Source organism: Thalassophryne amazonica, chromosome 7 (assembly GCF_902500255.1).
Source record: "Thalassophryne amazonica chromosome 7, fThaAma1.1, whole genome shotgun sequence".
Taxonomy (NCBI): domain Eukaryota; kingdom Metazoa; phylum Chordata; class Actinopteri; order Batrachoidiformes; family Batrachoididae; genus Thalassophryne; species Thalassophryne amazonica.
In genome coordinates, this window is record NC_047109.1 from 4,945,474 (window position 1) to 4,966,735 (window position 21,262).

The 21,262-nt window shown below is 43.0% G+C and overlaps 1 protein-coding gene across 1 annotated transcript in view; it reads left to right on the top strand.

Moving 5' to 3' along the window:
- Window positions 1–21,262, top strand: part of LOC117513191 (semaphorin-4B-like) — a 241,963-nt gene that overhangs the window by 115,066 nt on the left and 105,635 nt on the right. Inside the window, exons 5-6 of the mRNA XM_034173488.1 lie at window positions 13,323–13,416; window positions 15,908–16,030. Of these exons, the coding sequence (XP_034029379.1) occupies window positions 13,323–13,416; window positions 15,908–16,030 (217 nt within the window). The remainder of the gene's footprint in view (window positions 1–13,322; window positions 13,417–15,907; window positions 16,031–21,262) is intronic.

The following is a 21,262-nucleotide window of genomic DNA, read 5'->3' on the forward strand; positions in this document are numbered from 1 at the left end:
TGCTCAGTATTAAAAACCTTGGAGGACTGCAGATCCCCTCAGATGGTGCATAGTTATTTTGTTCTACCGTATACTGTAAAGTTATTTTAAACATTGCTGTATTAATTTCAGTCAGATATTCCTTCTGAATTGTATTTATAGCCTTTTATATTTTAGGCCTAACATTTAATAAATTTATGTAATTTTACCAAAAAAGGTAAAAGTTCATTTGTATCAACACATACAAACTAATTTCAGATGTTGTCGTAGTGGTGCTGTCTGCTGAAAGACATCTTCGTCTGCTGTATGATCCGAAGAAAGTCACAGTAACTGCATCAGAGCTACGTCTTCAAACCCACGTGTTAAAAGATGTAGGCACTGATCTGTTTGACTTGAGTTCTCATGCAGTAACGACAGCTGAAGGTCTTGACAACCACTACTACGACCTCATCAGGCTACTGGTCCACATCTATTACAACGTCCGTCTCCATCACATGGCACGCCTGCAGAACCTATGGCTCCAGGCTAAAAGCATTCGGTAAAAATATAACAAACTTGTCCTTTTCAAAAGGCAGTAGTTGTCAGCTAAGTCAGTACTGGATGATCATAATTTAGTTTTGAGCTGATGGTACCTATCCTTGTTTCCCCACATTAAGTGGCTTTTAGGCCTAGACTATATTGTACATGTATGTATGGTAAATGGTGATTGTGGAGAACTCTGTATTGTATAATTTTTAGGCAGTTATAGCTTACAAACTTCAGACTTGTATATACCTACATTTTGTCCCACATTAGGTGGTTTTTGGCCTAGGCAATCAGCTTTTGAAAAGTATGTAAACGTGTATGAGTGTTAGTTACAAACCTTGCATAATTGTAATAAACTTTGAGCTGTAAATACAAAAGAAGCTAGTGTACCCTGTACAGTAGCAAATTCTGTCAAAATATGTATTCTAATGATACGGCAAATTCCTATGAAAAAATAAACATGTTTATGTTCTTGAGTAGTCAAGTGTTGATTTTACTTTTCTAAATCTTAGCTCAGGATACCAGTTCAGCAGGAATGAAATTATAAGAATTTTCATTACAGTAAATATATAAAAGGATGCAAAATTGTACCAGTACAAAAAGACCCATAAATTGCAGCACCCTTAAAAATAGTATCTTGCTGCTGTTGACACTATCATTACTGACATTAGACCGACACTGACAGCCGTATCGGTGCGGCCTACGGCGCTAATACTAGACCTACATTAAATGTCGCTCTGTCATTAGGAAGAACTCTTCATTTCCTTTGTATAGAAGTTTAAATTTTGAAAATCGGTTGAAAATTAGTGACTTTAGAGCCTGGGAAAGACAGCAGTGCAGGCCATGTGCAATTGTTTTCAAACTTCATCGCCACACAAGATGGCGGCTCCAGTGACGTCACGCTGGCCTCACTGCCAGCGAATAGGCAGCGTCCTATCTAGGGTTGCCAACTGTCCCTTGAAAAACGGAATCGTCCCTTATTTGGAAATAAAAGTGTGCGTTCCGTATTGACCTGAAACGGGACGCAGTTTGTCCCGTATTTCTGTGAGAATCAAAAAGTCTGTAAAATGTCAATGGAATTGACTGGCGCTTTATATGGAAACTTACGGTAAATTTGATCCCAGCCTCTCTCCTGCTTTTCACCAATGAGCTGACAGACACGAGTTGACAATACAGAATCACTCTTATCTCATTGGTCGAGGGACATCTGCTCGCAAGAAGATACCGACGTCATGAGCCGACGACGGTCGCTGGACGACAATAACAAAGCAGCATGGCTGATATCGATACAGACACCAACACTGGCACTGCAGATATGCCTACAGACAGCAATGTCTGTAACGTCGTTACTACTCCTCCTAAAAAAAAAAAAAAAAAAAAAAAAAAAAAACAAACAAAAAAGAATGCAAAAATACAGGGGAGAATGAGAAAAGGAAAATGGCTGGGTGGAAAAGGTGCGTGACAACAGTATTGTTTACTTTTCAGACTTTATTTTTTGCACTTTTTATTACACTAAATGTGTAAATATGCATTGTTACATTGTTTTGCACTGTTACATTGTTTTGGATGATGCAAATTTTCTATTGTCTTTTTTTTGTTAATTTTTTTTATTTTTATTTATACAATTTAAGTTAAGAACAGGGGTGGTGGCCAAGTGGTTAATGCGCTTGGTTTTAGTTCGGAAGGTTCTGGGTTCAAATCCCACCCCTGCCACATTTCTCCATGTAATGTGGAGTTGCGTCAGGAAGGGCATCTGGCGTAAAACCTGTGCCAAATCAACATGCAGATCCACCTTGGATTTGCTGTGGCAACCCAGAGTGCAAACAAGGGAGCAGCCGAAGGGACTTACTTATACAATTTAAGTTAAGCAATAACACTACAGAGATTTATTTTTAAAGAAGACAGAATGCTCATATTGAAATTGTGATTGAAAATTTATTTTGCACTAAAAATAAATTGCTAAATAATCATTTGTTTTCCACGTGTTCATATCAGAACAAATGCATGTATGCATCTACCTAAATTCAGGGTCAAGTCAACAGTAGGTAAGTCCCTTCAGCTGCTCCCTTGTTTGCACTTGGGGTCGCCACAGCAAACCCAAGGTGGATCTGCATGTTGAATTGGCACAAGGTTTACACAAGTTTTACGCCGGATGCCCTTCCTGACGCAACTCCACATTACATGGAGAAATGTGGCAGGGGTGGGATTTGAACCCGGAACCTTCTGAACTGAAACCAAGCGCATTAACCACTTGTCCACCACCTCTGCTTGTCAAGTCAGTCAAATGGTTAAAAATCGTTTCACACAGACGCTGGGAAGGGTGAAGGCAATGGTCAGTCGGCCGGTCGGCCCTGGCGGTGAGGTGTCTCTTATTTTTCAGAGAGTTGGCAACCCTAGTCCTATCCAGTAATAAAGGTCAGTGGTTATGACTTATATACCTGTTCAATAAATGTTCCCTGTGAGCGGGGGAAATGCTCAACCGTCCAGTTTGTAGAGTCATGAGATAGAACAAGCTGAAACAATCTATATGTCATACCATGTCTGTTAAAGAGGACAAGACAAAGTCTTTCAGCATGAAAGTACGTATTTTTAATGTGTGACAGCATCCTGTTTTGAAACTCAATCTCTGCTGTTTCTAAGAAACCAAACTGTGGGAAAATCGGGTAAAAATTTGGGGAGTTACGGATTATTATAGTTGGAGATTCATCTTCCGCAGTACAAATAAATGCACTGGAGGCACAACAGTGACCCATCCAAGATGGCGGCTTGGTGATACGTCAGCTCCAATAGGCAGCGGCAGTCCATGAGGCGTCTATGGTCATGAACTATCCAGCCTTTGTTTCATTAACTGGCTTTATTAACATTTACAGGCCCATACGAACTGCAGAAAGACATGCTTAGCTCTTAGCCTAGCAGTTTCACGCTTCAGTTTCTTCTTCTACACTTTCATCAACCTTTTTGTGCGCACAAAGCTGCTCAGCGTAACAGTGACACCCGGTGGCTCACGTGAGAACTGTTAGAAACATGAATGTGTCTGCTGCAACCGCGGCCAAAATCAGAAGAAGGTCTCCTTTTGAAGGAATACGAGTGATGTAGGGCTGCTGTTTAGTGTGTGTTCCATCAAGTGGTGGTACATGGTAGCTGCCATGTTTTGAGGTAAGACACTGATGTTTTGTCGACTAAAATAAGATTAGCCTCCTCTATACCAGGCTTAAAGCTTTAGTTGGGTAACGTGTGCTTTGTACAATGACTAATGTCAAAAATTAGTCAACTAACAGACTTTATTTGACTAAAAAAGGTTAGACTGCTTCACGAAACCGGGCCCAGATGTCTCTGCTCAAGGTTTTAGTTTTGGACAGATAACTGACGTTCTTACAAGATTGGCTGAAAGCTGTTGCTAGGTAACCACTACTTTCATGTTCTTTGTAACTGTATGAAAGCTTCATACAGCCTTCAGCAGAAGGAAGAAGGGTCGTCTATGTCTGCTCCCACGGTATTAAAGACTTCAATTGAAGCGGAATGTCTGTCGTGTCCTCACACTTTTCTTTTTCTCTTTTCTCTTATTGCACATTTTATTTTCACATTTTTACTGTGAATGATTCCGTGTTTAGTGTATATTTGCACGTGCCATGCAGAGAGAGTGCAGCTCAAACCCACGTCAGGTTCCATGTATTCTGTGGCCATATTAAAGCGTTTCTGATTTGTAGTTGTAGTCTTACACACCTCTCTGCAGCTTCTCTCCCCCTGCCATCCCCTCATTACCCCATCCCCGTAGAGACGGTGCCTGCTCCCAGACCACCAATAACCAGCAAAAATCTATTTAAGCATAAAAATTCAAAAAGAAAAAATATTATAGCACCTTCAACTGCACCACAGACTAAAACAGTTAAATGTGGTCTATTAAACATTAGGTCTCTCTCTTCTAAGTCCCTGTTAGTAAATGATATAATAATTGATCAACATATTGATCTATTCTGCCTTACAGAAACCTGGTTACAGCAGGATGAATATGTTAGTTTAAATGACTCAACACCCCCGAGTCACACTAACTGTCAGAATGCTCGTAGCACGGGCCGAGGGGGAGGATTAGCAGCAATCTTCCATTCCAGCTTATTAATTAATCAAAAACCCAGACAGAGCTTTAATTCATTTGAAAGCTTGACTCTTAGTCTTGTCCATCCAAATTGGAAGTCCCAAAAACCAGTTTTATTTGTTATTATCTATCGTCCACCTGGTCGTTACTGTGAGTTTCTCTGTGAATTTTCAGACCTTTTGTCTGACTTAGTGCTTAGCTCAGATAAGATAATTATAGTGGGCGATTTTAACATCCAAACAGATGCTGAGAATGACAGCCTCAACACTGCATTTAATCTATTATTAGACTCTATTGGCTTTGCTCAAAAAGTAAATGAGTCCACCCACCACTTTAATCATATCTTAGATCTTGTTCTGACTTATGGTATGGAAATTAAAGACTTAACAGTATTCCCTGAAAACCCCCTTCTGTCTGATCATTTCTTAATAACATTTACATTTACTCTGATGGACTACCCAGCAGTGGGGAATAAGTTTCATTACACTAGAAGTCTTTCAGAAAGCGCTGTAACTAGGTTTAAGGATATGATTCCTTCTTTATGTTCTCTAATGCCATATACCAACACAGTGCAGAGTAGCTACCTGAACTCTGTAAGTGAGATAGATTATCTCGTCAATAGTTTTACATCCTCATTGAAGACAACTTTGGATGCTGTAGCTCCTCTGAAAAAGAGAGCTTTAAATCAGAAGTGCCTAACTCCGTGGTATAACTCTCAAACTCGCAGCTTAAAGCAGATAACCCGTAAGTTGGATGCCAGTATTTGGTTAGACTCTTTCTCTCAGATTGTTCTGTCTGAGTTATTTTCATTGGTTACTTGATCCAAACCATCAACATGTCTATTAGACCCCATTCCTACAAGGCTGCTCAAGGAAGCCCTACCATTATTTAATGCTTCAATCTTAAATATGATCAATCTATCTTTATTAGTTGGCTATGTACCACAGGCTTTTAAGGTGGCAGTAATTAAACCATTACTTTAAAAGCCATCACTTGACCCAGCTATCTTAGCTAATTATAGGCCAATCTCCAACCTTCCTTTTCTCTCAAAAATTCTTGAAAGGGTAGTTGTAAAACAGCTAACTGATCATCTGCAGAGGAATGGTCTATTTGAAGAGTTTCAGTCAGGTTTTAGAATTCATCATAGTACAGAAACAGCATTAGTGAAGGTTCCAAATGATCTTCTTATGGCCTCGGACAGTGGACTCATCTCTGTGCTTGTTCTGTAAGACCTCAGTGCTGCTTTTGATACTGTTGACCATAAAATTTTATTACAGAGATTAGAGCATGCCATAGGTATTAAAGGCACTGCGCTGCGGTGGTTTGAATCATATTTATCTAATAGATTACAATTTGTTCATGTAAATGGGGAATCTTCTTCACAGACTAAGGTTAATTATGGAGTTCCACAAGGTTCTGTGCTAGGACCAATTTTATTCACTTTATACATGCTTCCCTTAGGCAGAATTATTAGACGGCATTGCTTAAATTTTCATTGTTACGCAGATGATACCCAGCTTTATCTATCCATGAAGCCAGAGGACACACACCAGTTAGCTAAACTGCAGGATTGTCTTACAGACATAAAGACATGGATGACCTCTAATTTCCTGCTTTTAAACTCAGATAAAACTGAAGTTATTGTACTTGGCCCCACAAATCTTAGACATGGTGTCTAACCAGATCCTTACTCTGGATGGCATTACCCTGACCTCTAGTAATACTGTGAGAAATCTTGGAGTCATTTTTGATCAGGATATGTCATTCAAAGCGCATATTAAACAAATATGTAGGACTGCTTTTTTGTATTTACGCAATATCTCTAAAACTAGAAAGGTCTTGTCTCAGAGTGATGCTGAAAAACTAATTCATGCATTTATTTCCTCTAGGCTGGACTATTGTAATTCATTATTATCAGGTTGTCCTAAAAGTTCCCTGAAATGCTTTCAGTTCCCCCTGTGTATGTCGTGTGTTTTGTTTCTTTGCCTCAAACGTCAGTCATACTGGATTTCGTATTCTGATGTTATCTCTCGCGTGTTGAAGTCGGGCTGGAGCCTTGCCCACTGATCATGATTTTTGGAGTTCTGAAGTCCCTGCGGGGTTCCTAACTAACCGGCAGACGGATGCCGTTGCTTTGACCTCGTTGTTAGCATGATGCAGAATATTATCCTGGAAAGTTCCACGTCTACCATCGATTTCTCTCTGGTTGAAAGATCTTATGTTTTTCTTAAAAAAAAAAAAAAAAAAAAAATCCCGTTTAGACTCAGAGGGTTGATAGGTTTCAGAAGGTGTGGCAACCTTTTGCTCTTATTTTAGGTCTTTGAAGACCACTGTGCTTGGAATTGACTGTCGTGTGTGTGTGGTTTGTCTTTGTTATTTAGTCAAAGTGTCTTTATTAGTCTCCCAAGAAAGAAATTTGTCTTGGGCAGAGAGGTCTGCTGCACAAATGACACATCCAACACATTTAGTACATCAAAAACAGTCACACAATCGATTAAAATCAGATCAAATCAATTTTATTTATCACAAATCACAACAAACAGTTGCCCCAAGGCGCTAAAATGAAACTACAAATACATAATCAACAAAATCATGACAGCATCTCAGTCCAAATTCAGCATCACATGACCTTATGCTCTCCAACCTGTCCACCCTGACCCATCTGCTCATTTACAGTTGTGGTCAAAAGTTTACATACCCTGGCAGAATTTTTGTTTATTTGGCCATTTTTCAGAGATTATGAATGATAACAGAAAAACTTTTTTTCACTCATGGTTAGTGGTTGGGTGAAGCCATTTATTGTCAAACAACCAGGTTTACTCTTTTTAAGAGAAAAACTAATTCATGCATTTATTTCCTCTAGGCTGGACTATTGTAATTCATTATTATCAGGTTGTCCTAAAAGTTCCCTGAAAAGCCTTCAGTTAATTCAAAATGCTGCAGCTAGAGTACTGACGGGGACTAGAAGGAGAGAGCATATCTCACCCATATTGGCCTCTCTTCATTGGCTTCCTGTTAATTCTAGAATAGAATTTAAAATTCTTCTTCTTACTTATAAGGTTTTGAATAATCAGGTTCCATCTTATCTTAGGGACCTCATTGTACCATATCACCCCAATAGAGCGCTTTGCTCTCAGACTGCAGGCTTACTTGTAGTTCCTAGGGTTTGTAAGAGTAGAATGGGAGGCAGAGCCTTCAGCTTTCAGGCTCCTCTCCTGTGGAACCAGCTCCCAATTCGGATCAGGGAGACAGACACCCTCTCTACTTTTAAGATTAGGCTTAAAACTTTCCTTTTTGCTAAAGCTTATAGTTAGGGCTGGATCAGGTGACCCTGAACCATCCCTTAGTTATGCTGCTATAGACTTAGACTGCTGGGGGGTTCCCATGATGCACTGAGTGTTTCTTTCTCTTTTTGCTCTGTATGCACCACTCTGCATTTAATCATTAGTGATTGATCTCTGCTCCCCTCCACAGCATGTCTTTTTCCTGGTTCTCTCCCTCAGCCCCAACCAGTCCCAGCAGAAGACTGCCCCTCCCTGAGCCTGGTTCTGCTGGAGGTTTCTTCCTGTTAAAAGGGAGTTTTTCCTTCCCACTGTCGCCAAGTGCTTGCTCACAGGGGGTCGTTTTGACCGTTGGGGTTTTTCTGTAATTATTGTATGGCTTTGCCTTACAATATAAAGCGCCTTGGGGCAACTGTTTGTTGTGATTTGACGCTATATAAATAAAATTGATTGATTAAATAAAAATGACAACAAACTACCCAAACGACCCTGATCAAAAGTTTACATACTCCTGTTCTTAATACAGTGTGTTGCCCCCTTTAACTCTACTGTTTGAGCGTCACTGACAACGGGATAAACGAGTGTTTGTATCAGTTCTATTTACAAGTTTAGTCAAATATATTCAGAGTGCAGCACATGAGACGCTTCCAATAAAATGTTGTCTGCAAGTCTGAGGCTTGTTTGTTCAAACAAATCGTGCAGAGTTACACGTAACACCATACCAGTGATTTTACCAGCTGATTTTGATTTAACTGTTAAGTTGCCAAACCAGCTGGGGAATACCGTACCCTAACACACACTCAGTAGTTGCTCTGTAGAAAATCAATAATAAACAGTATTCCGACATAAACCAAATAGTCGAAGACACTGGAGAACATGCATGTGCGCTGGTGGATTCGGGCACAAACACTTGACACTTGGATGTACCAGCTTAATGGCCCCTTCACACAAAACATGGATTTCAGTGAAAGAAGCAGGAACCGGCTGAAAAAGAGCAGAAAAACCTGTTTTGGCAAATGGCTCAGTGTATCGCTATTCTAAAACTAACAGATCCGGCGATAAGCGGCGTCCACACAGTGCACACCTCAGTGTATCGCTATTCTAAAGCTAACAGATCCGGCGATAAGCGGCGTCCACACAGTGCACACCTCAGTGTATCGCTATTCTAAAGCTAACAGATCCGGCGATAAGCGGCGTCCACACAGTGCGCACCTCAGTGTATCGCTATTCTAAAGCTAACAGATCTGGCGATAAGCGGCGTCCACACAGTGCGCACCTCAGTATATCGCTGTTCTGAAGCTAACAGATCCAGTAATAAGCAGAGTCCACATAGTGCTCACCTCAGTGTATCGCTATTCTGAGGTTAACAGATTCAGTGATAAGCGGCGTCCACACAGTGCGCACCTCAGTGCATCGCTATTCTGAGGCTAACAGATCCGGTGATAAGCGGAGTCCACACAGTGCGCACCTCTGTGTATCGCTATTCTGAGGCTAACAGATCCCATGATAAGCGGAGTCCACACAGTGCTCACCTCAGTGTATCACTATTCTGAGGTTAACAGATTCAGTAATAAGCGGCGTCCACACAGTGCGCACCTCAGTGTATCGCTATTCTGAGGCTAACAGATCCAGTGATAAGCGGAGTCCACACAGTGCGCACCTCTGTGTATCGCTATTCTGAGGCTAACAGATCCCATGATAAGCGGAGTCCACACAGTGCTCACCTCAGTGTATCACTATTCTGAGGTTAACAGATTCAGTAATAAGCGGCGTCCACACAGTGCGCACCTCTGTGTATCGCTATTCTGAGGCTAACAGATCCCATGATAAGCGGAGTCCACACAGTGCTCACCTCAGTGTATCACTATTCTGAGGTTAACAGATTCAGTAATAAGCGGCGTCCACACAGTGCGCACCTCAGTGTATCGCTATTCTGAGGCTAACAGATCCGGTGATAAGCGGAGTCCACACAGTGCGCACCTCTGTGTATCGCTATTCTGAGGCTAACAGATCCCATGATAAGCGGAGTCCACACAGTGCGCACCTCAGTGTATCACTATTCTGAGGTTAACAGATTCAGTAATAAGCGGCGTCCACACAGTGCGCACCTCTGTGTATCGCTATTCTGAGGCTAACAGATCCCATGATAAGCGGAGTCCACACAGTGCTCACCTCAGTGTATCACTATTCTGAGGTTAACAGATTCAGTAATAAGCGGCGTCCACACAGTGCGCACCTCTGTGTATCGCTATTCTGAGGCTAACAGATCCCATGATAAGCGGAGTCCACACAGTGCTCACCTCAGTGTATCACTATTCTGAGGTTAACAGATTCAGTAATAAGCGGCGTCCACACAGTGCGCACCTCAGTGTATCGCTATTCTGAGGCTAACAGATCCAGTGATAAGCGGCGTCCACACAGTGCGCACCTCAGTGTATCGCTATTCTGAGGCTAACAGATCCAGTGATAAGCGGCGTCCACACAGTGCGCACCTCATTGTATCGCTATTCTGAGGCTAACAGATCCGGTGATAAGCGGTGTCCACACAGTGCGCACCTCAGTGTATCGCTATTGTGAGTCTAACAGATCCGGTGATAAGCATTGTCCACATAGTGCGCACCTCAGTGTATCGCTATTGTGAGTCTAACAGATCCGGTGATAAGCATTGTCCACATAGTGCGCACCTCAGTGTATCGCTATTCTGAGGCTAATAGATCCGGTGATAAGCGGTGTCCACACAGTGCGCACCTCAGTGTATCGCTATTCTGAGGCTAACAGATCCCTTGATAAGCGGAGTCCACACAGTGCGCACCTCAGTGTATCGCTATTCTGAGGCTAACAGATACAGTGATAAGTGGCGTCCACACAGTGCGCACCTCTTTGTATCGCTATTCTGAGGCTAACAGATCCGGTGATAAGCGGCGTCCACACAGTGCGCACCTCAGCGTGTCGCTATTCTGAGGCTAACATATCCCGTGATAAGCGGCGTCCACACAGTGCGCACCTCAGCGTGTCGCTATTCTGAGGCTAACATATCCCGTGATAAGCGGCGTCCACACAGTGCGCACCTCAGTGTGTCGCTGTTCTGAAGCTAACAGGTCCATTGATAAGCGGTGTCCACACAGTGCGCACCTCAGTATATCGCTATTCTGAAGCTAACAGATCCAGTAATAAGCGGCGTCCACACAGTGCGCACCTCATTGTATCGCTATTCTGAGGCTAACAGATCCGGTGATAAGCGGTGTCCACACAGTGCGCACCTCAGTGTATCGCTATTGTGAGTCTAACAGATCCGGTGATAAGCATTGTCCACATAGTGCGCACCTCAGTGTATCGCTATTCTGAGGCTAACAGATCCGGTGATAAGCGGTGTCCACACAGTGCGCACCTCAGTGTATCACTATTCTGAGGCTAACAGATCCCTTGATAAGCGGAGTCCACACAGTGCGCACCTCAGTGTATCGCTATTCTGAGGCTAACAGATCCGGTGATAAGCGGCGTCCACACAGTGCGCACCTCAGCGTGTCGCTATTCTGAGGCTAACATATCCCGTGATAAGCGGCGTCCACACAGTGCGCACCTCAGTGTGTCGCTATTCAGAGGCTAACGGATCCATTGATAAGCTGCGTCCACACAATGCGCAGCCCAGCGTGTCGCTGTTCTGAAGCTAACAGGTCCATTGATACGCGTCATCCACACAGTGCTTATCAAATGTTGGGTATTAGGGATGTCCCTATCAGGTTTTTTTGGCCCCGATCCGATTCCGAGTCATCTCATTTTGAGTATCTGTCGATACCGATTCCCGATCCGATACTTCAAAAAACTGAATGAACAATGAACAAATGCTAAATATATAATAATTTCATTTTAATCACCTTATTTTATTATTTATCTCTTCAACAGTGCACTTCTCCTTGAGGTAGCTTGAACAATCAAGTAATAATCTACCTGACTTTAAAAATGTACAAATTTCCGTGTTGTTTTATTTGTCTAAAAATAAATGTCAAAGGTTCTGTATGTTAAACAAGAAATTATCTCATCTGAAATAACAGGTGGTTTTAATTTACAGATGAAAGGTTTCTAAAGAACCATTTATTGGTTTAGCTATTTTAATTACAAGTGTTCTAAACTTTTTTAAACAGTAATCAGAAATTTTGAGGTAACAAACAACAAAAAACATTTCCAAGGATTTTTCTTCAGACACGTGGTTTCTGCACTGATCTGTGGTTCAAATCCCCGCCTGACTGAAAAATCACTAAGGGCCCTCTGGCAAGGTCTTTAATCCCCTATTGCTCCCGGTGTGTAGTGAGCGCCTTGTATGGCAGCACCCTGACATCGGGGTGAATGTGAGGCATAATTGTAAAGCGCTTTGAGCCTCTGATGCAGTTGGTAAAGCGGTATATAAATGCAGTCCATTTACCGTTTGTACAGATCGGTGGTTTCTGCCACTAGTCTTCCGTGTTTTGGCCCGACGCGTCGTTCCTATTGGACAGTGCGAAGCTACGTCACAGCTCAGAGCGTCGAAAGTTCAAAAGTCAACTTGAAAAGTAAAAGGAAAAATACAACCAACTTACATTTGCGTCCTGACAGTCCTCAGTGTCCCTCTGATGCTTTATCAGTGTTCATCAAGTTCAGAGCAGCGCAGTGAACGTGAATGAAGACAGAAACTCTTTAATACGCCCTCCTAAATGTGATGAGTGTGCACGTCGCTCGTGCGCACACCATCTCTCGCTCCGTTTTGTAGACAAACGGGCAATTTGTTTTTTTCTTTTTGTTAATCAGATGACAGATGGTCGTCCTGAGGATTTGGTCAGCACCGGGTCCTGCTGCGCACGGAGGGATGACTGAGCAAGAGTTTTGGTGGGAAAGTGTCCATCATCCTCTTGTTGTTCCATCGAGGCGTCAGGCTGAGCGCGTAAACACACAAACAGCAGTTCTGCCAAAGAAACGTTGCGTACGTAACTCTCCCCACCTCTGTCCAGGTTGAACTTGTGTTTTTTCTTTTGTTCAATTAAAAAAAAAGATTGGGTTGAACTTTGACCGCATCAGCTTGCCGACAAGCGGCAATGCGCGCTCCCGTCAGAAGCGTCGTGTTAAAAGCCGAGCTAAAGCGACGCTTCCGATGCCTCTAAAAAACAACGTGTCTCACGCCTCTGACACTTCCGATACATGAAAGGCCCATTAATCTGCAATAATGAGCCTGAAATAGCGCTGATCAAAATAATGAGGACAAAATCTATATCGAATTCCTGATCGGGATGCAATGTCCGATTTCGATCAAGTCTGAAACTACGTGATCGGGCCCAATTTCTGATCACGTGATCGGATCGGGACATCCCTATTGGGTATATTTATCACAAAAAATATCCATCTCTGCCAGTAGCATCGTGCAACAAACTCCAGGTTTGTCACATTGTGCTCGAGTTGTTTTTGTTTGTTTTCAGACCACAGAGACACTGAGCATGACCCACCAGACTGCTGATGGAAGAGGTCGGTGTCCATATGACCCCTACCAGCGGAACACTGCCATCGTTGTAGGTAAGGCCACGGTGTAACTGTTGCTACTGGACAACGTCAGGCCACATAAGAGTAGGTGGAAGATGGTCGTGGTTGCTGAAGGTGCTCCAGATACCCACCTGTATGAAATGACTCAGGTTTGGCCCTGTATGTCTGGACTGTGGGTCCCCAGACAGACGTGTTTCGGAATATCAATACCTTCACAGAACAATCCAGGTCTTTAAGGTTTCGTTGACACAGTGGCTCAGCCACTGAACTGCCACCATGAACAGTGCATGTGTGTGTGAGTGTCTTTACGTATATATTTGTATACATGAATCAGGTCATCTGCAAGTGATTTAGCACCAGGTTCTCCACAAACATGAGTTGCGTGGGATGAGAGGGGCGGCCGTATATCCGGCCGCGCCCCAGTCCAGTCACGAGCGGCTCTGCTCAGCGGGCCGCCCCCGGGGGGGAGGCCCAGCTATCAGGGGCCAACCGAAAATCCACGGTGCTTCGGTATCGCTTCGTCTAGGCAGGATTCTGACTTAGAGGCATTCAGTCATAATCCCACAGATGGTAGCTTCGCACCATTGGCTCCTCAGCCAAGCACATACACTAAATATCTGAATCTGCGGTTCCTCTCGTACTGAGCAGGATTACTATTGAAACAACACATCATCAGTAGGGTAAAACTAACCTGTCTCACGACGGTCTAACACCATGGGGTGATTGTCTGTTTTTGTGTTGCGTTGTTTCTACAACCCTTGCTGTGTCCACATCGTTTGTCTTTGATTACGACTTTCCCTCAGTAACTGTTTTTGGCCGCTGTTTTACACGGCCCGAGTCATCTTTTTTTGTTTTTTTTGTTTCTTTGCCTTTTTTTAACCAGTGCATGCTGCTGATCCTACTGGTCAGGTGACAGCATCTCTGAAAACACAGAGTATCATTTAAAAACATAAAAAATGGCTATATTTATGGACTACCTGAGTTAGCTGTTCTACACACAGGTAACAGAGAAGAATTTTATCCATGTCATTGTATAGTTCATGCCACTTCAGTTAAAGTGTAGTATGTTGCGTTGCATTGTGTGTATGTTGCCCTCATTAATGTTCATGGAGCAATTTGTGACATTCATGAGACTCAAGTGAATGATGATTAAAAAGGTGACAGCAGGTCAGATCACAGCAGCGCTCTGGCAGCCGCACACAGCAGGTACATTTTAATTGAAAAAACACGCACTTTTACTCGACCACCTGTTATTACACTTCCACACTGGATCACAGCTGTGATCCCACGTGCTGACAATGGATCACCCATTTTTACATCTCTTGGCGCTATGAACCATTCTGATGATGCGTGGCTCATTCCGGGGCTGTGATTCCCGCTGCCTGGCTGGATGGCGCTGTTCGGTGTAATTGTGCAATGTCCACGTCTAGTGCACATAGTGATTACGTGCCGGTTCTTCCCTTGTACCTGCAGTCACCGATAATGGCAAAAAGTAAAGTGTTATTTTTGGATTTTAAGAATTTATCACAGAGCAGTAGAACGGAGAATCAGGATTAATCCGCAACTCTGTTTTTCCCCTGATAATTCTACATGAAAGCAGACAATAAAATGTTTGCGTTTGCAGAATGAGGCAGAACCTAACAAGAGCAATCAGAGATATCTGACATCTGTCAATCTGGATCCAGATCACCTCCAAACTTTAATGGAGTCTTCCATGCCCTAATATCTATCTGTGGTGCAAATTTGGTCAGAATCTGTGAAGAAGTTTTGTCATAATCCTTCAAATTCTATATAAAGTGAAATCTTGATCCAGAATCTGACAGACAGGATGGTCAGGAATGGGTACGACACAAATGCACGGCTCCAACAGACAGCTCTGATCTTTAGTAAACTTTACTGAAGTGGATAGCAGTGGTTGGTACAGAAGTAGCCAGTCCAACAAAAACAGCAGTACAGAAATCATCAGGCAAAATGGTGAGGTCAGGTACACACTATGAGCCAGGCAGGAACAAGAATGCAGGTACAGCTGGAATGAAGGCACGACAAACTGGCGAGGAATAAAACCACCCAGTGAGCTTATAAAACCCAGGTGGTAATCAGTAAATCAGGAACAGGTGCACATGGAAAGCACCAGAAGCAGGGGGCGTGGCCAGAGAGAGAGAGAGAGAGACACACACCCATCACCAAGAGAGGGACAAGAGAAACAGACCCAAGCAGAAAAAATCACAACAAGAGAATAGCAAACCAAAACCCAATAATACAAAATTAACAAAACTCAAACTCTGACAGATTCCAGATCTGGATCACCTTGAATATATCAGAGTCTTCCGTGGCTTAATATCTATCTGTGGTGAAGATTTCATCAAAATCCATGCAGTAGTTTTGACATAATCCTGCTAACAGACAGACAAATAAATAAACTGTGATAATTTTATTATGTATTTGGTGGAGGTAATAATTCTTATGCATATCGTTCTGATGGTGTAACACTGAATTAAATTCATAATGTCTGCAAACTTCCCAGATGGAGAGCTGTACACTGGTACTGTTGCTGACTACAGGGGGAACCGACCAGTGATTTCACGCCACCTCAGTGAGGGTGGGCGTTTCGACCTGAAGCTGGATGACACGTTAGGATGGCTTGAAGGTGAGCTTGTCATCCCCGGCTGGTTGTTGTGTTTGTGTGTGAGGATTTTATGTGTGTGTGTGTTGTGGTAGGTGGTGTTTAGGCAGGTTAATGTTGGGTCATGCACTGATTGTCACCTGGTGAGGTGGCAGGCTGACTCGTTAGCCTATAACAGTCACACTTGTGTGAAGACAGAGAGTGACTTTGATCACTTGGCTGCGAGGAGATGGCAAGCAATGGCAAGAATGCTGCTGGTATGGTTTTACTCGGAAGTGAAAGACTTTGTGCACACGTGTTTTCCACATTTTATCAAAAACCTGAACTGACTGTGGAGCACGGGCTGAAGCTGCTGTGGAGACTGTGTCTGAGTGAAGTGAGGGAGCAGTTTGTGGAGACTTCAGGAGAAAGCCACTGCAGCAATGCTGGACAAAGCATATGGTGAGTCGGCCACACACACACACACACACACACACACACACACACACACACACACACACACACACACACACACACACACACACACACACACACCTTTCCCCCACTGACAGATAGGAGAGACCCACCTCACCTAAGTTAAGAATATGCCCCTTCTGTGTTAGTTGCTGCATGTCAGGAGAGAAGAGATCTGGGGCCTGTACTACGAAGCGGGGTTAACTTACTCAGATGTAACCCAGGGTCAACCTCTTAAACCGGGGTTGACAAAACCTGGTTTTCTCAAGTGGTGTTAATCGGTACTACGACGCTGAATAAGATGTTGATTTGTTGAACCTGTGTTAACCTAATTGGAGTTTGTGCACGTTCACATAAAAGGGGCAGGTTGCAGCATGTCACCATTTTTCAGTGATGGCGCGGTCACCTTACTTTACCGGAGGAGAATGCACAATTATTATGCGGAGCTACGAGGAATTTAAATTAACGTTAAGGGGGACATCGAACACATCGTCTGCCAATGTATTGCTGATCGGGTAAATGCTCACCTGTCATCTAAGGATTTAAAGCCATTAATGGTCATTCTGTTAACATAAGTACACATATATCACTTTGGCATGAAGGTTATCCAACAGGACAGCCCCATGTGGGGAGAAAAAGAATGTGAAATATGTAATTATAGTAATTGCATATTGGAATATTTAGAAAAATCAACCAAACCAAAGCAACCCTTATGTGGCTGAAATAAGTGAAAAGAAGGTGAGCTTAGAGTGGACTACACGATAATGGGTATATGAAATAGGCCGAATAGAACAGCTATACCTGCACATTGATACTGTGAAAAGATTTGCGATTGACATAATCGCCCTCGTGCTCTCCCAGGAGTGCACTGATTGGGATTTGCATGCAATCAATGGCTCCTATTACTCTTGGGAAACCTAGGAGAAATTGTTATTGATAATCCCCACTTCGCCTAATTAATGGACATGCATTAGACCTATTTTGATATTAGTAATTACCCGTGATTGCATAAAAGCCTTCTTTGATTTGCATTGCGGATAAATGGCCAGGGAAAACGACAAATGCATCCAACAGTTCAGATAGAGCAAGTACTACCTTGCGAATCATATGACATACAGTATTCTTGCTCAGATGTTCAGCATCACCGATGGAATACATAAATTGTCCACTGGCAAAATATCTAAGTGCAAGGCACATTATCTGCTCGATCGTCAGGGCATTGCTACGATGGGTGATGTTACAGACGTCTGGCCCGATCAGCTGACAAAGATAACGAATTCCCTCGGCTGAGCATCTATATCTTTCATAGAGAATATTGTCCGGGTATGTCAGCGGATTCTGCGAAGAGAGCCCCTCACAATTTGTGCCCCAATATTAAATGGATCATCCAGGTAGGCCGGCATTGTCTTCGGAGTGATTGAAGGTGGATGGACGGTACTTATAAAGGGAGTGGTTAAGCGAAAACCTCAAGCTAACCTAGAACAAAACCTGCTCAGAGCAGGTTTGGCATGCAGCGTAAATTGCCATGGCAGCATACCTCGATCAAAACCTATCCACCTTTCGTAGTACGGGTTAACCGGGAAGTTACTCCACATGTCATCAACTTACTCCCGAAGTTACCCTGATAAGCCAGTAACCCCGCTTCGTAGTACAGGCCCCTGATGTTACAAGGTCTGGCTGTGGGTTAACAAACTCATAAATACTAGCTTTGCATCATAAGGTGTGTAGCTTGAGCTGTCCGTGGTGGCTGTGTAGTTCTGTTAACAGTGTTGGTCATGCACATTTGTTGTGTGGTTAAACTTACGGAACTAAATGTGTAAGAGCAGTTTAGCTCCAGTGCTGCCGGTCGTCGATATATAGCAGATCGTCATGCATTATGCTCTCTGCCAGCCTTCTAACTATCACTCACCATAGAAGCTTTCACTGGCTGCCAGTTCGCAATATTTAGTGTTTGGAAGGTACATCCAGAACCGGCGTTATAACCAATGAACAGTAAAGATTAGCTGAAGCCTGGTCCACATGCGTACGTCAGACATGCTTCCGGGTCTAATCCTCATTTTGCATTGATTAGACAAGTCTCTCCCCCAGTATTGGGGGGGTGTCCAACCGCATGAGTGGAAAGAGAGAAAGCGAATGAATCGTGGCGACGACAGCAGATACTCTTGTTGATGAAGACATCATATCTGACAGTGTTGAACCGGGGAGTAGGGAATTATTCAGGGAAATCTTTGACTGAGGATTCCGATGGTGATTCCCTGGGTTTCGAGTCAGATGACGACAGACTGGTGCCTGCAGAACTCGAAGATGCACACTGGACGGATGGAGGCTCATGGAGAGGAGAGGTGCTGGAGATGAGGACTCCGGTTGTCCAGTTTTCTTTCAGAACTGTCTGATTCCAAACCCCCAACAGCCCTTTTCAGGGCCACCCAGATCCACGGCAGAATTGCACAGTTCTTGCAAATTACATATTTGGTTGAATAATGACATTACAGTGGTCCCTCGCTATAACGCGGTTCACCTTTCGCAGCCTTGCAGTTTCGCAGATTTTTTTAGTCCAATTTTACATGCTTTTTTTTTTTTTTTTTACAGCGCATTGTGTTCTGCGTCCTCATCAAGCAGGCCGGTCGCGGCACCGCGAAGGGAGCACGCGCGTTGTGTTCTGCGTGTCTGTTTATAAGAATCTTCTCGCCCAGAAGAAAAAAAAAGCGGCAACAACTATCCATAACTCTGTTCTTCACTCGGAAAAAGACACCTGCACCGAGGTGTCATTCAGTGGAAAAAGACGTGACAGCGGAGCGGCACCAGGATGAAGAGGCGTGATCAGAGGAACTGTGAAATACTGGTCAGTCACTATTATTATTATCCCCTCAGCCCCAACCAGTCCCAGCAGAAGACTGCCCCTCCCTGAGCCTCGTTCTGCTGGAGGTTTCTTCCTGTTAAAAGGGAGTTTTTCCTTCCCACTGTCGCCAAGTGCTTGTTCATAGGGGGTCATTTTGACCGTTGGGGTTTTTCTGTAATTATTGTATGGCTTTTATATATTATATAAAGCGCCTTGGGTCAACTGTTTGTTGTGATTTGGCGCTATATAAATAAAATTGATTTATTAATAATTTCTTATGTGTCCAACCTCGTAGGTTGATCATTAAAATTAAATTCATTAGTTCTAAAAGCCATCATAATTATTTATAGGAAAACATATTTTTATTTCTCAAAAAATGTTTGGGCCTGAAAACAGGTTGGTCTTATTTTTCTACTGAGGTTTGAACTTTTGAGTGTTTACACAGGAGAGAAAAGTGAGAAAATGTTAATGCCTGTTTGAGAAACGTGTATAAAGTGTTTAGTGAGGGGTTTTACAGCCTTAAAACGTCTATAATAATTGTAAAAAATAACACTGACTACTTCGCGGATTTTGCCTATTGCGGGTTATTTTTAGAACGTAACTCTCGCGATAAATGAGGGACCACTGTACTCATATTTCAGGATAGTATATTCTTTGATGTATGCATTACTGTTCTCCATTTTCACTGTATCAGGATAATCATTGAATCACTGAAGATCACTTTTGCATTCTGTATTCTGCTGCTTTATTCTGACTTTCATATGGGTATTGTGCCTTACGCTGGGGAGATTTGGCTGTTTTCACTGCACATGAATTCACACTTTGTTGTAATACAGCCTGGCACACAGACGGGGCCGTCAGCACGGGGATGGGGGCTGACTGGAAAAGGCAGCGGCAGTACTAGGGTTGGAGTAAGTGGGATGGCAGTAGTTTTCAGTTTGCTCACATGAGGCACATTTTTAACTGTTGTTGGAACTCTGTAGCACTTTGTTTGGGAGCTAGTGTTTGGCATGCTGTGATAACGCACTTTGTTTGGGAGCTAGTGTTTGGCATGCTGTGATAACGCACTTTGTTTGAGAGCTAGTGTTTCTGTAATGGCTGAGTAGAGTGGGGGTGGGTCCGGTTTAGGGGAGGGCAGTTTGTGCTTGGCATACGTTGCTGTATTGTTGTTGCTGTTCAGTAACTTTGTTCCTGCCACCTGGTTATTTGTATTATCACCCTTGTGTATTTCACGAACTAGCAGAAGTGGATCATGGCAGAGATACAGTTGTGCTTGTGGAAACTGAGGTAACGCATAAGTGGTTAAGCAAGTTAGAGAAAGCTTAGCTGGAGCTACTGATGCAGTATTTGGAAATGAAGGCGCTTGAGGATCCAAAGAAGTATTGTAGTTAATTGTATCTCTCTGGAGAATGAAAGGGACAATCAGAGAGAATTTGAAATAATGAAACTTGATATTGACAAAGCTATCTGTGCTTGGATAGATAGATCTCAAAAAGAGAGATCTTCTTTTGGTGAGAAAGTTTGATGCAGAGAAGGTTATCGTTTTTTTTTAATATTTGAGAAGATTGCTGTGCCACAAAACTGTCCTAAAGATCCGTAGGTGACCCTTATACAGTGTTCCTTAACATGGAAGCCACAAGAAGCCTACTTTTCCTTTAAGTCAGAGTTAAGTCAGAATGACGACTATGATGGTGTCCGACAGACAGTGCTCAAAGTGTACGAGTTGAGTTCAGCAATAGAATTTACCCATGTAAGGTGCCTTGACGCAGCTTTGTTGTGATTAATGCTATCCAAAAAAACTAAATAAAACAAAGCGGAAGAAAATGAATGGAAATTCATGTTTAATGTGAGGCCTCGGTGACAGTTAAAATTCTGCGAGTTTCCAGGTTTAAACTGGTCACCCGGATGCATATTGCAAAATTGTGAGATTCCAATTATTGTAATCACTGTATTCATGATTCCAA